This window comes from Lynx rufus, unplaced genomic scaffold, assembly GCF_022079265.1.
Source record: "Lynx rufus isolate CCGP_SWC_20201006 ecotype Redwood Valley unplaced genomic scaffold, mLynRuf1.p SCAF_36, whole genome shotgun sequence".
Classification (NCBI taxonomy): Eukaryota; Metazoa; Chordata; class Mammalia; order Carnivora; family Felidae; genus Lynx; species Lynx rufus.
The window spans coordinates 1,777,350-1,791,138 of record NW_025814852.1 but is presented as its reverse complement, the minus strand read 5'-3'; the positions used below and the strand labels follow the sequence as shown (position 1 = coordinate 1,791,138).

Sequence of the window (13,789 nt, the reverse complement as noted above, 5' to 3'; positions counted from 1 at the left end):
AGGGGAAGGGGACCCATCCCCCCCGGACCCAGGGCTGGCTGCTCCTGGAGGCCTCCCAGAGACCTGCAAGGAGAGGCCAGCTGCCTCGGTGCCCCACCCGCACCCCGCTCAGCAGCGTTGACTTGTGCCCGGACCCCTGAGGCTCGAGACAGGACAGGCAGGGAGCAGGTCGGGCGAGAGGCAGCTGCCTGGAGGAGGTGGGGCGGGAGCGCTGGTCAGGACCTGCCTTGCCCGTCCCGCCTCTCCTTAGCTGTTGCCTCAACCCGGCAGCCGGCATGTCGGTTCAACCAGTACGGCTGCACCGGTGAGGCGTTGGCCTGGGGGTTCCCGGCACAGCTGAGGGGTGGAGGCCACGGAGGGCCGGTGGCCCTGGCCGCCGGCCCGGGCTCTGCTGGCTGGTCAACACCCCTTCGGACACCGGTTTGTGGGGTCATGGGGCGTGGCCTCGGGGTCCCGGAAGCCTGCCGTCACAGTGCCACGTGTCGTGGCAGAAGTTGTGGAGTGGGAACACCCAGGAGGGGACTAGCTATAGCGCGGGCTGGCAGCCGTGCGGGGCAGGCAAGGCCCCCTCTTTGGACACCATGCTTCGGCCCTCCGGTGACCGAGGCGCGTGCTGGCCCAGCACCCGGCTGAGATCCCAGGAGTCGGGCCCAGTGCCCTCGGGTCTCCACCTGCACCTGGCCAGCCGCCCACGCTGGTTTCCAGCCGGCCCCTTCTGGAGAAGCCTCTGGAAGCTTGCATCCAGGCCAGATCAGCCCAGCTGGCGAACCGGCCTCCTCCAGCCTCGAGAGGGCCCTTGCCCACGCTTGGGTTTAGTGGTGCCAGGGCTGGGCCTCAGGCCCCAGCGGGACTTCCACTTCCCTGCGCCCCGCCTCCCGGGCCCTGCCAGGCAGGCGAATCAGAAGGCAGCCCCAGAGACCGGCTCCCTCGGGGAGGACCTGCTCGGGCTCCACGGAGCTAACCAGCACCAGCAGGAAGTGCGCGGCTTTCCTCCCGGGCTGCCGACGGCACCTCCTCCTGTCCGTCCGATCAGGGTGGCCCGGGCTGGCCAGCGTCCCACTGCACGGGTGCCCCTCAAGGACCCTGAGGTAGGTGGGTCTGCCCCCCTTTCTGAAGGGGGCCGGGAAGATGCCCGGCTCTGCTCAGGGTTCCTGGGGCAGGGAGCAGGGTCCTGGGACAAGGACCCCAGAAGGGCACCAAGTGCCCTGTCCCCCTTCACAGCCGCCCAGAACCTGTTTGCTCATCACAGGGGGGCTCGCAGCAGGGGGCCAGGTGTGGCACCCATGGATTTTAGGCAGGAAAGGCAGGGAGCGCTCAATGTCACAAGGGCCATCCCAAGTCGCCGTCTGTTGCTGGCTGGATAGGGTGACTGAGGGCCGCGGGAAATCAGAGAAGCTCCTCCAAAGACCCTGCCTGTTGCCACCTGCGTCTGGGGGCGGGATTCCCACGCTGGCTGAGGGCTGCCTGGCGGCAGGTCAGGGCCTCTCTGAACCCACCACCCACCCAGAGGAGAGCACGACCACAGGACCGCCCCTGGTGTGGCCCAGGCCCGAAGGGAGTGGTTCCCGCCTGCCAACGGAAGGGAGCAGCGGTGGACGGTCCCAATGTGGATGGCCCCCTTGTCAGGCATGGCCAGGAGCGGGCCTCCGCCTCAGAGAGAGGAGCCCACAGGTGGCAGGTGCCCGGGACCTGGGAGCCTGCAGAGCGTGCCAGAGTGGCCTTGGGGCTGGCCCCTCTCCCGTGGGCGGTCCACACTCACCCTTCCCGTGCCCGCTGTTGCATCACCAGCCGGCCACCGGAAGGAGAGGAGGCGGTGGGGCTAGGCCTGAGCGGGCGCCACGTCTGGGAAGGAGGAAGTCCCGCACAGCACGGCCTGGCCCCGGCGCCTCCCTCCCCACACCTGCCAGAGAGGCCCTGCCCGTGGGCGGGGGTCACAGAGGCCAGAGCAGGGCATGGGGGTTGTGGGCCACCACCAGCCCCCAGAGCACCTCCACATCTCCCCCCACGATCGTCAGCACACTGTGGACAGAAAGCCCAGGAGCCGGTGGGGGTGGGGGGTGGCAGCCGGGCCCAGGGGAGGCCGGGAGCACCGCCCTGGGTGAGCTAGCATCCCGGACACGCCCTCCAGACAGCCGTCCAGAGCGCAGCCGAGCCAGCGCCATGTCAGACTACGAGAACGAGGACGAGTGTTGGAGCGCCCTGGAGAGCTTCCGCGTGAAGCTCATCTCCGTCATCGACCCCTCGCGCATCACGCCCTACCTGCGGCAGTGCAAGGTGCTGAACCCCGATGACGAGGAGCAGGTGCTCAGTGACCCCAACCTGGTCATCCGCAAGCGGAAAGTGGGTCAGTGCCGCCTCAGCCGGGAGCGCGCCCCTCCCCCGCGCCCCCCCTCCCCCGCGCCCCCCCCCCTCCCCCGCGCCCCCCCCCCCCCCCGCCCCACGGCCCGTCTGCCGGGGGCTGTGGCACTTGCGGGCGAGCCCGGCCGAGCTGGGCCGGGTGGGCGGCAGGCGGGCCCCGATGGGACCCGGCCCACGGCAGCTCAGCGCCCTGGGCACGTGCTTTCAGGCGTGCTCCTGGACATCCTGCAGCGGACCGGCCACAAGGGCTACGTGGCCTTCCTCGAGAGCCTGGAGCTCTACTACCCGCAGCTGTACAAGAAGGTCACCGGCAAGGAGCCCACCCGCGTCTTCTCCATGATTATCGGTGAGGCCTGGGGCCCTCGCCGACAGGCCCGATGGCTCGTCTCCCGAGGGATGAACTGGGGACAAAAGGAAGCGTGAGGGGCACACGGGAGTGCCGGCATCGGGGCTCTGTGCCGCTGCTTCTCACTCTGGTGGAGGAAAGACAGACCCGTGCTGACCCTGCCCGAGCCCAGCGCCTGCCTGCCTGGGGGCGAGTCAGGATCTCAGCCTGCTTCCTCGAAGGGGAACACCAGCGCCTTGGGGTGGTGTGCGTCCCCTGAGGGGGCGGGTGGGGGGGGGGGGCTGGTCCTCAAGCCCCGGGGCCAGGTTGCGGTGCGGCGGGGGACCAGGCGGGCCCTCTGATGCGGCTGTCCGCAGACGCATCCGGGGAGTCGGGCCTGACGCAGCTGCTGATGAGCGAGGTGCTGAAGCTGCAGAGGAAGGCTCAGGACCTGACGCAGCTGCTGAGCTCCAAGGACGACCTCATCAAGGAGCTGCGGGTGAAGGACAGCCTGCTGCGCAAGCACCAGGAGCGCGTGCAGCGGCTCAAGGAGGAGCTGGAGGCGGGCAGCCGCGAGCTCAAGCGCTGCAAGGACGAGAACTACGAGCTGGCCATGCGCCTGGCCCGCCAGAGCGAGGAGAAGGGCGCCGCGCTCATGCGGACCCGCGACCTGCAGCTGGAGGTGCCCGGGCTCCCCGCGGCTGCGGAGCTGCGGGGCTGGGGGGGGGAGGGGTGCCGGGCACGGTGCGGCCGGAGGGCTGACAGGGTCTCCCGCAGATCGAGCGGCTCAAGCACAGCCTCATGAAGGCGGAGGACGACTGCAGGGTGGAGCGCAGACACACGCTGAAGCTCCGCCACGCCATGGAGCAGCGGCCCAGCCAGGAGCTGCTGTGGGAGCTGCAGCAGGAGAAGGCCTTGCTGCAGGCGCGCGTGCAGGAGCTGGAGGCCGCCGCGCAGGTGTGGGCGGGGCAGGCGCGGGACTGGAGGCCAAAGCGCGGGTGTGGGCGGGGCAGGCGCGGGACTGGAGGCCAATGCGCGGGCGTGGGCGGGGCAGGCGCGGGACTGGAGGCCAATGCGCGGGCGTGGGCGGGGCAGGCGCGGGACTGGAGGCCAATGCGCGGGAGTGGGCGGGGCAGGCGCGGGACTGGAGGCCAATGCGCGGGCGTGGACGCGGCAGGCGCGGGACTGGGGGCCCCCCTGCGGGTGTGGGTGAGACAGACGGGGGACTAGGGGGCCCCGGGTGGGGGTGGCATGCGCGGGACTGGGGGCCCCTTGCGGGTGGGGGGTGCAAGCAGGAGCTGGGAGCCCCGGGTGGGGGGCGCCTGGCAGGACGCCGGTGCCGTGCGGAGAGTAGGGCCCCCCTGAAGTCCGGCCGCTTCCCTGCCGCTCTCTCCCCTTCGCCGCCCGCAGGAGGGAACGCCGGACAAGAGCAGCCCGTACATCCAGGTGCTGGAGGCGGACTGGAGGCAGGCGCTGCGGGAGCACCAGGAGAAAGCCAACACCATCCTGTCCCTGCGCAAGGATCTGCGACAGGGCGAGGCTCTGCGCGCCCGGGTACACAGCTGGGGCCGGCTGGGTGGGCTGGGGGGCTGCCCCGTGCGCACTCAGCTGCACAGCCCCCCTACCTCACTCCTTCCCTGGGGCGGAGGCGCGGGGGCCTGGCCTCCTCTTCCCACACTGCCCCAGGCCAGTCTGGAAGCTGAGCGCCGGCAGGGACCCAGCTGGGCCTGACCAGGGGCCGGGCAGGGGCGGCGGCGGGGGCGGGCGCGGGCGGTGGGGGCTAGCGGCTGGCTCCCGTAGTGCCTGGAGGAGAAGGAGGTGTTCGAGCTGCAGTGTCTGGCCCTACGGAAGGACTGCGAGATGTACAAGGACCGCATCGCGGCCGTCCTGCAGCAGATGGAAGAGGTCGCCTCCGAGAGGGACCAGGTAGGTGCCGCCTCCCACCTGCCAGGACGCCTGCGGGCGAGGGCGCGGCAGGGGTCGCTCCCTGGTCGTGTGGCCTCCAGGGCAGGAGGTTTTAGGGGAGGGCAGTTGTCAGAGTGCTTTTTCTTCCTTTTTATTAAGTTTAGTTACTTATTTTGAGAGAGCACGAGTGGGGGAGGGACAGACAGGGAGAGAGAGAGAGTCCCAAGCAGGCTCCACGCTGTCAGCACAGAGTCCCCTGTGGGGCTTGAACCCACGAACTGTGAGATCACGACCTGAGCCAAAATCAAGAGGTGGATGCTTAACCGACTGAGCCCCCCAGACGCCCCGATATCAGAGTGCTTTTAAATAACAAAACCAACGTGTGGTTTTGAGAGACGTGAGTGATAGCGAGGTGACCCCCTTCCCCCACCGCCACCCCCGCCTGTTGCCGGGAACCCCATACCCCACAGCGGGTTGTACTTTCAGATTTTGTTTGGTGTGCATAAAGTTTCGTTTTTGTGTTAACAAAAACGCAAACTATTGTAATTGGCAACTAGTTTTTTAAATTAAAAAACCGTGGACACCTTGGCTGGCCGCGCTCCTGGGAACAGGAGCTGCGCAAATCCGTCTGGGGCTGCGTCCGCTCACTGCTTCCCACCACCTTCCCATCACGTCACCTGGGTCTTTTCTAATCAGCTACACTCAGTGCCCCGGTGACATTCTGGAGGGTAACCGGCCACCTCTATTGGGAGCCCCTAACTGTGCAGTTACACGTCTGAAGATGTTTCCCACAGGGAGGACGGTAACGCGGAGAGAGCTCGGTGCCCCGGTGCTGGACACAGTGGGAAGCGGGGCAGCCCAGCTCACAGCCGGGGCTGCTGGAGCAGGGCTCAGGAGGGGACAGCTCGTAGCCACCAGAGGCAGGCCGTCAGCCAGGGACACTAGGGCCAGGCAGCCGAGGGGAGTGGGTAGGGTTGTCTCAGGTTGGTCCTAAGTGGGAAGCAGGCACAGAAATGGCAGTTCTCGGTGACCCATCAAGTCCTGGCTGTTGGGGGCCGACCGTTCCAGGGGACGTGGTTTAGCTTCCTGGATTGTTGGTACGGACAGAAGACCGGTTGTGACTCCCGTAGGGCCCGCCCCCGCGCCGGGCTGGTCACCGTGGGCGTCGGGCAGGCTGCTGGCTGCTGCTGCGGGTGGGTCAGAGCTGTGTCCTCAGGTGCGGTCCGGCTGTCCCGCGTTTGTACGTGCGGCACGTCCCCCCGGAGGGACGGGCGCGATACAGCACGTTAACACAGCCGCTAACACCCACGTTCCGGACATCAAGCCACGCCAACCCAGTGAAAGCCGTGTAAGGGGCGGAAGCGTGTGCTGGATGCGCGCACGGGGAGGAGTCTCGGGGGGCACGGGGGTCGGCAGGGACTGCTCTGAGACGAGGCTGCAGGTTTCAGCTTCACCTTTTCTGAGCCCTCCGCTTCCCTTCATGAGCCCCTATTACCTGCGCCAGCCAGCCCTCAAGCGCCACCCTAGGCCGGCCGAGAGGCGGGGGCGGGACTGGGGCCTCCAGGCACCCGGCCTCGCCATCCCCGCGCCTGCCCCCTGCCATCCCCGCAGGCCATCGCCACGCGGGAGGAGCTGCACACACAGCACTCTCGGAGCCTGCAGGAGAAGGACGCGCTGCGAAAGCAGGTCCGCGAGCTGGCCGAGAAGGCCGACGAGTTGCAGCTACAGCTGTTCCAGTGCGAGGGCCAGCGGCTGGCCCTGGAGGGCAGGCTCAAGCGGCAGCAGCTGGAGGCGCTCGTCCTGGTGGGTCTCCTGGGGGCTGGGGACCTGCGTAGCGCCCGCTGGGCAGAGCTGCAGCCACCGTAGGACAGCGGGCAGTGGCCCTCAGGAGCAAGTGTGTCTCCAGAGACCCCAGGCCCACAGGAAGGGCCGCCGGACAGCCCTCGCCCTGGCCCGGATACTACTTCTCTGCCGGTGATCGGGGCGCATCCCTGGCCTTCCCGAGCCCCCTCTGTCCTCTGCAAAGGGCCCTCCTCCTGGTGGGGTACAGGGTGTGGCACAGCTCAGGTTCTGGCAGGCCATTCTGGGTGGCACGAGGGGGAGGGAGAGATGTTCTGGGCAGGGGCCCGAGCCAGTCGTGGCCTGGAGAGGAGGACCTCCCTGGAGCACAGCGGCTGGCCTGGGGCCCCTCACCGCGCCCCACGCTACCCCATGCCTGGGGGTGACTGCGTTTCCCCACGTCCTGCTGATGGCCTCCTCCTCTGTGACCACAGAGCTCTGACCTGGAGGACAGCTCACCCAGGAACTCCCAGGACGTGAGTGTGAACCTCAGGGTAGGCTCTGGGCCACAGCCTCTGCCAGACCACAGTCCCCCGTGGGAGCTGGGCCAGCCGCTCTTCTCCCAGGCGTTAGGAGGGCAGAGAGGCCTTCCTGCCCGGTTGCCGAAGAGCAGCACAGCAGGGGAGGTGGGCAGGGGAGGTGGGTCTCGGGAGGGTGGCCACCTAACTGGATGCCTGTCTCTCCCTGGAAGCTCTCGCTACCCCCGGACCTGGAGGCCACCCGGCTGTCAGACAAAGGTGAGGAGGGGAGCGGCCTCTCACGGACGAGTCTGGCCAAGGCCTACTCGTCGCCCTGACTTGGCACCAACCCTGACCCTGGGCGCACACGGCCCCATCCACTGATCCTTCACGACCTGACCTTACGGTTGGGGACGTTGAGGCTCAGAGGCACGAGAAATCCTCCAGGCTCCCCAGGGAGCAGACAAGAGCCCGCGTGCAGGGCCCATGCCCCATCTCCAATGTTGAGAGCGCATCCCTCCATCAGAGCCCACTCTGGGTCCGGAAAGCGGAGTGTGGCCTTCTGCTCTCCCCCAGCGTCTTCCTGGGTAGGGGGCAGGGCAAGTCCAGTGTAGGAGATGCAAACAGCGGGGAAGGTGGGCCATCTCAGGGCCAGGCACAGGGGCAGTAGGGAGACGGCCTGGAGGAGTGAGGAGGGCTCAAGGGGTTCTCTCTGAACGTGGCTGTCAGAGGGGAGGTGGGGAGGGGCCGCCTCAGGGGTGGTGCGGGAGGCCAGACAGACGTCCTCAGCATCGGGCCTCGCCACCGGCCTCCAAAGAAGGCAAAAGGAGGAGCAGTCACTGCAGAAGTGAGGGAGCTGGGAAGCCTGCTGCTGCCCGGAGCCCCGAGCTACAGGCCACGGAGCCAGTCCCAACATGGGGGCAGGCGGTCAGGACCCAGCAGACACTGAGTGTTAGGGGGAGGTCTGGGAGCCCCAACCCAGGGGTGGCATGGCCCCTCGAAAGAGTCAGGACGGGCTTCAGGGTCAGAGGCCTGGCCTTCACAGGGTCTGGCCTCTTCCCCTGTGATGTTGCTGAGACTGGATGTCCAGTCTCCCATCACGGCCCGTTAGGGGAGCCAGCCCATCAGAGCACCTTCTGTTCGAGGGTCCTGAGCCCTGGGCCCGTGCAGGCCCTGACAAATTCTGAGGGGATCTGGCAGCCTGGAACGTTCTGTTCCCAACTGGTGCAGTGCCCCGGCCCCAACCCGGAGGAGCAGGGTTGGATGCTGGGGCACTGTTTGGTGGGCTTCCAGCAGCCTCTGCCCGCCTAGAGGGAGTCAGGAGTGGGGAGTGACATCTCTGAGCCCCAATCCCCTCATCTACACAATGGGAGACCTCTAGGGGTCCGAGTGAGGACCCAGGAGATGATGCAGGACTGGCCCAGAAGCAGCGGGGGTGGGCAGGTGGCCGGATGTTGACTATGCTAAGCATGGTCCCAGCTGCTGGGTAGGACCCACAGGCCTAACTCTCCATTCCAGGTGGCCCCGCCAACAGGGACAGCCCACAGCAGCCCCCTGAGGCTCTGCAGGAGGAACCGCTTCCACCGATCCCCAACGTAAGGCTTCCTGAGGGGACAGGGGTCCCTGCAGCCCTAGGATGCCCCCAACACGGGCTTCCGTGTGACGGAGCCCAGGGAGGGCGACTGTTCAACCTGGATGCCTGGGGGTGGTTGCAAGAGTCTCTGCCCAGTGCGGTCTTGGGGTGCGCTGTTGGAAACAGGAAGCCTAGTCCTCCCTTCCCGGACGAAGCAGCCTGGTCGGGCCAGGGCGTGGCAGCCACGGAAAGCCTGTCTCCTGTGCGGCTCTGGGTGGGAGCAGGCGGCCCCGCGCGCTGTCGTAGAAGGGACGCCGGCTTGGAGCCCGCGCCAGGCTGGCTCTGTGTCCCAGGGGCGGGGGCGTCCCCTGGGAGCCTGAGCCGCTCTCCTCCCCCAGAACGCCGGCCTGAGCGGCGGCGAGCCCCCGGAGAAGGAGCGGCGGCGCCTCAAGGAGAGCTTCGAGAACTACCGCAGGTGCGCCGCGCGGGCGGTGGGCGGTCCCAGGCGGGCTTCGGAAGAGCCGGCCGGCCGAGGGAGGGGCGCTGCGGCCTTGCTGACACCCGCCCGCCCCTGCAGGAAGCGCGCCCTCAGAAAGCTGCAGCACGGCTCGAGGCAGGGGGAGGCGGACTGGGAGAACACCACGGGCAGCGACAACACCGACACGGAGGGCTCCTAGCCAGCCCGGCATGCGAGGAGGACGGGGCGCCGAGCCCGAGGGGCGCAGGCACGTCGGCGCCCACGCACCGTGATTTGCACAGGCGTGCTCTGTCTGTGCGACGCAGATGCGTGCAGCAGTGTCAGAAATGCAGTTTCACAAATAAAGGACTGCCGTCCCAGCACCGCCGCCTCTGGTGGCTTCGCTCCCGCGTGTACCTCCCAGCCGCGCGTGCACCTCCCGCCTCCAGGGGGCAGTAGAGCACAGCCTGCCCGTCGGCGGACGCAAGCCGGAAAGGGCCGCTTCCGCCCCGTGCCCGCTTCCAAGATGGCGGCTGCGCGGCCTCAGCGAGGCGGGGCGAGGCGGGGCAAGGCGGGAGACCGGGGTCGGAGGGCGGGATGCTGCGGGCCGCGCTGGGGCGCGTTGGGCCGCTGCTAAGCCGCACGCGGCCCCGGGGGCCCGGCCTGAGGTGGCTGTGGGGACGCGGGGCAGGCCCAGGGGCCGCGGGGAGAAGGCGGGCCGGGGTCTGGGGCTGGCGGCGCTTGAGCTCGGCTCCGGGGCCCGGGTCCGCGCACTACCAGCTTGTCTACACTTGCAAGGTGAGCGCGCAACGGGTGCAAGGCTGGGTCTGCATCTGGTGCTGCCTGGCGCGGCGGGATAGAGGTGTCCTGTGCCCGCGGCACGACAGCATGAAGGGGCAGGGCTATCGGGGGGGGGGGGGCGGGTTCTTTCCTGGAGAGAGGTGAGGCTACATTCGGCGGCGGGCCTTTCCAGGAGAGGGGTGGGCCTGCGCGGAGGGGTGGAGTTATTTCCCGGGGGCGGGGCCTTTCCGGGATCGGGGTGGGCTGTCTCAGAAAGCGCCGGCCCTTCCGGAGAGGGCAGGCCCTGCCCAGGGACGGAGTTCATCCTCAGAGGGGGCGGGGTCTTCCTTGAGGGGCGGGGCCGAGTACTTGGACTCACCTGGGCTGCGGGTCTCCCCCAGGTCTGTGGGACTCGGTCCTCCAAGCGCATCTCCAAGCTGGCCTATCACCAGGGCGTGGTCATCGTGACCTGCCCCGGCTGCCAGAATCACCACATCATCGCCGACAACCTGGGCTGGTTCTCGGACCTGGATGGGAAGAGGTGAGGCTGCCTGGACAGGGGTGGGGGGACAGAGGCCTGTGTGCCAGGGCTGGCCTGGTGGGTCAGGAGCCCCGCCCCACCTTTCCCTGGGGCGCCCTTCCAGTCCACTTCCCCAGCCTTGTCAATGCAGGAGGAGCCGTTAAGTTTAAGTTTCAGGTGAACAAGGAACTTCGGCATAAGTAAGTCCCCAGGAGAGACTTGTTTTTCTTTGCTAAACTTTTCCACCCTAGACCAGCCCACTTTGGTCCTGCTTCACTGCCTGACCTCTGCCCTCACCGGTGTGGCCTTTGGGGTCTGCAAGACCCAGTTACGTGTCAGGGCTCTGGGCCCCCGCTAAAGTGCGGGGTCAGACTAGGCGACTCTTGCAGCCCTTTCATTCTGTGGCTCCTTCCTTCCCCTGCAAAGTTTTGTGCAGTGCCCGCTCCCGAGCAGGGTCCTAGCTCCTCTTCTGCCAGTGCTGGCTGGTCGGTCACACCAGACCTGGGGCGTGTGTGAGGCGGTGTGGACCCCTCCTGTGGAGAGCAGTGGGGGGCAGTGGCCAGGATCCTCCTGGCCGGGGGCCCCGGGCACTTCAGTTCGGCTTCTGAGCAAGTGTCTGTCCTACTTGTGAACGGGATGGTAACAGCACCTTCCTCTGGGGGCTCTGGAGGTCCCTCAGGTCAGCACGCAGGGCCCTTGATGGCACACCAGTGTGGGGACCCACATTCCTGGCTCGAGCCCGGCCTTGGGGTTCCCCTGAAGGACCAAGGTATGGGATGGGCTCTGGGCCTGGAGTGTCACGGTGCCTCCTCGTCTCTCAGGAATATCGAAGAAATCCTGGCGGCCAGAGGGGAGAAGGTGTGCCGAGTGGCTGGCGATGGGGCCCTAGAGCTGGTTTTAGAGGCTGCAGGGAACCCCAAATCCACCTCTGCTCCAGAAGCGAGTGAGGACCAGGATCCCACTCACCCTGGCAAGACGGAGCCTAGCTGACCCTGCCTCTGCCTTCAAGAAGATGCTTCAGCCCTGGGCCCTTCCGGACCTGCCTGTTTTCTGTCAATAAACAAACATCACTCGGACACGATGGGCCCTGGGGCCTTCTTGTTGTCCCTGGTTCCAGAGTCCGAAAGGACTCCCAGGAGCCCCGCCAGGTACTGCTGGCCAGGGCCTTCTGCAGCAGCAAGACCCTGGCCCTCCCCTGTCCCCCTGCACAGAGGACTCGGCTTCCAGCTGCGTCCGTGTGGGAAGCGGCCGGATGGGGAGCCTGAGCCCCTCCGGGGCGTGGCCGGGTGGCCCTGGGCAGGTCCCTTTGCCCCTCCGAACCTCTGCCTTCCCAGCAGAAGATGAAGACGCTAACGGTGATGCCCTGTCAGGTGAAAGGACAGGAAGACAAGATTTGGGACAGGCGTGGGGTGGCTCAGACTCGCGGGTCCGGCCTTGCTGGGTCTGGGGGAGGCCTAGAAGGGATGGCTGATCAGCCACTGGTCTTCCTGGGGAGGGTCAGCACCCCCCCCACCCCCCGTGGGTCCTGTCCCTCTGGCCAGACACAGGGCGGCTCTCCAGACCTTCCTTCCTCCCGTGCTACCTGCCGTCCCCCGACACCTGGACAGCGCTCGGGAGCCAGCGCCGACCTCAGCCCTGACCCTTGGCTGCCCGCCAAACGAAGTCAGCAAATCAGGCCGCTCGCTGTGGCCACAGCTGAGCCGGGTGGCCGTGGGGGCGAGGGGGTGGGAGTGTCGGCTGCTGTCTGACGGGCGGGGGGGCCGTGTGCCCCACGTTCGGGATCGAAGCGTGTTTATTTCCAGAAGCGTGACCTTCACCACTAATCACCAGCCGCAGTCTCGCAGATCCTGGCAGGATCCGGGCTCCTGACTCTGCGCCCCCTCAGCGCCGGGAGCTTTGTCATTGTTCTGCGGGGCGTTGACAGTTTGTGCTTTGACTCGATTACCCCCTGTCTTTCCCCTGGCAGACAACCGTCTATTATTCCCCCTCAGTGCCTCCTGTGCCGTTTGTGGAGACTGCCGGCCTGGGTGCTCAGCCAGCCCCCGGGCAGGGGAGGGGGGCTGCTCCCCGACGCGGGCACAGGAGGCAGGGCTGGGCCTGGGCCTAGCCGCTCACTGTCCCCAGAGGGTTGAGACCAAAGTTCAGCGGCGGGAGGGGGGGTGGCGGGCAGGGAGCCTGCTGGACTGACAGGGCAGAGCCGGGCACAGGAGGGCGGCCCAGGCCAGTCCCTCCCTTCACAGATGGGGAAACTGAGACCTGTGGTCTGGAGATAGGTATAGACCATACGTTCCACCTCCTGTATTCTAAGGCTTGATGGCTGGGCCCTGCCGACCCTGGGGGCACTGCCCCTCCCAGGGTTAGTGCCTGGAGATGGGAAAAGACTCGCCCCTGAGTGCACCCCATGGCCAGGTACCAGCCAACCAGGGGCGGCCCCCACTCCCAGAGCCACTCAAGCTTCCTGCGCTGTCGCTTCCTGTGGAAACCACAGCCCTTGGAGCCTTTAGCATGTGAGCCACTGAGAGACAGCATGGCACCCCGAGCTATTGGACCGCAGAGCCTGGTCAGGGCACCGGGGTTCCCGGAGCACCAGAACTACTGGTTCAGGGGGCTCTAGTGACAGCTCCCCGGGGCCCCTGCAAGTGCAGATCCTGATGGCACCCTGCAGCTCCGACCAGCTTTTGCCCTCCCGGTGCCCCCTCGCCCTCAAGGGTCTCCTGACCCCCCACTCCTGCCCCCGCTGTCAGGCCTCCTGTGGTCACGTGGGGTCCCCATGCCGAGCGGGTCACTGGGAGTTTGGTGAGCGAGGTCTCTCCCGAACCCAGCACCTCTCCGCCTGGGGACACAGCGCCTTATGACAGCCGTTGGGTGGGGGTGTCACCCCCAAGCCAGCTCCTCGGTTGCACCCCCACAGACCGCGGCCCGGCACGCATCCGCCGGCGGTGCCTGGGGTCCCGGGCGCCCCACACCTCCCTTGCTCCGTGGCCCCAGCAGGTCCTGGGCAGGTGAGCCGCAGCCCTGCATCGGTGGGGACTCAGGACTGGAAAGGTGCCTGCGCTTCGTGTGATGTGGTCCACTTAGGACCGAGACGGCCCCTCCTAGAGCAGAGGACGGCGGGGTCAACCTGTCGCCAAGTGGCTGGCCACCACTGGCTGGTCACCCCGCCGTAGGCTTGCTTCCCCAGGTAAGGTCGGCCACCTGGGGCCTCCCAAAGGACCAGCGTCCCCGCACCCTTAGCACTAACCCTGACGCGACAGCATTCACTTGGCAGACTTTATTTTTTTGGGAAAAACAAAAAACCATGTACCTCTTGGGTTGGAAAGGACCCACTGACAACAGGGCAAACACATGTGAGCAATAAATATGCTTGTACATTCAAGTATGTGGGGGCCCGAGGGGGGCCCGTGTTCTGGCATCTGACCCCCCCCCACCCCGGGCTCCCACCCACACCTTTCAGAGCATCAGAGCCCAGGGCCCCCAGGCCGTACTGCGGGGTGGGGGTCCGGCCGCCTCCCCTGCCAGGAGGGCCTCTGAGAAAGATGGAGGGAGCCCAGCTGGGGCACCGCCTGAGGAGGAC

General features: G+C 67.3%; 2 protein-coding genes across 3 annotated transcripts; both read left to right on the top strand.

Annotated features, from left to right (window-relative positions):
- Positions 1 to 931: 931 nt before the first annotated feature.
- Positions 932 to 9,298, top strand: CARD9 (caspase recruitment domain family member 9). Of its 2 annotated transcripts, none has more exons than XM_047093761.1 (13): positions 932 to 1,088; positions 2,129 to 2,344; positions 2,567 to 2,704; positions 3,061 to 3,365; positions 3,461 to 3,640; positions 4,094 to 4,237; positions 4,484 to 4,609; positions 6,200 to 6,391; positions 6,862 to 6,921; positions 7,119 to 7,164; positions 8,404 to 8,480; positions 8,857 to 8,933; positions 9,036 to 9,298. In XM_047093761.1, exons 2-13 carry the CDS (start codon positions 2,161 to 2,163, stop codon positions 9,133 to 9,135), a joined length of 1,629 nt encoding a protein of 542 aa, XP_046949717.1. In that variant the 5' UTR covers positions 932 to 1,088; positions 2,129 to 2,160; the 3' UTR covers positions 9,136 to 9,298. The 2 variants fall into 2 exon arrangements, with proteins under 2 accessions (XP_046949717.1, XP_046949718.1); XM_047093762.1 differs by having other exon boundaries at positions 934 to 1,088; positions 6,862 to 6,903.
- A 91-nt stretch (positions 9,299 to 9,389) lies between these two features.
- On the top strand, positions 9,390 to 11,291 carry DNLZ (DNL-type zinc finger). Its single transcript, XM_047093763.1, has 3 exons — positions 9,390 to 9,713; positions 10,097 to 10,236; positions 11,037 to 11,291. Exons 1-3 carry the CDS (start codon positions 9,513 to 9,515, stop codon positions 11,203 to 11,205), a joined length of 510 nt encoding a protein of 169 aa, XP_046949719.1. The 5' UTR covers positions 9,390 to 9,512; the 3' UTR covers positions 11,206 to 11,291.
- The last annotated feature ends 2,498 nt before the right edge of the window (positions 11,292 to 13,789 follow it).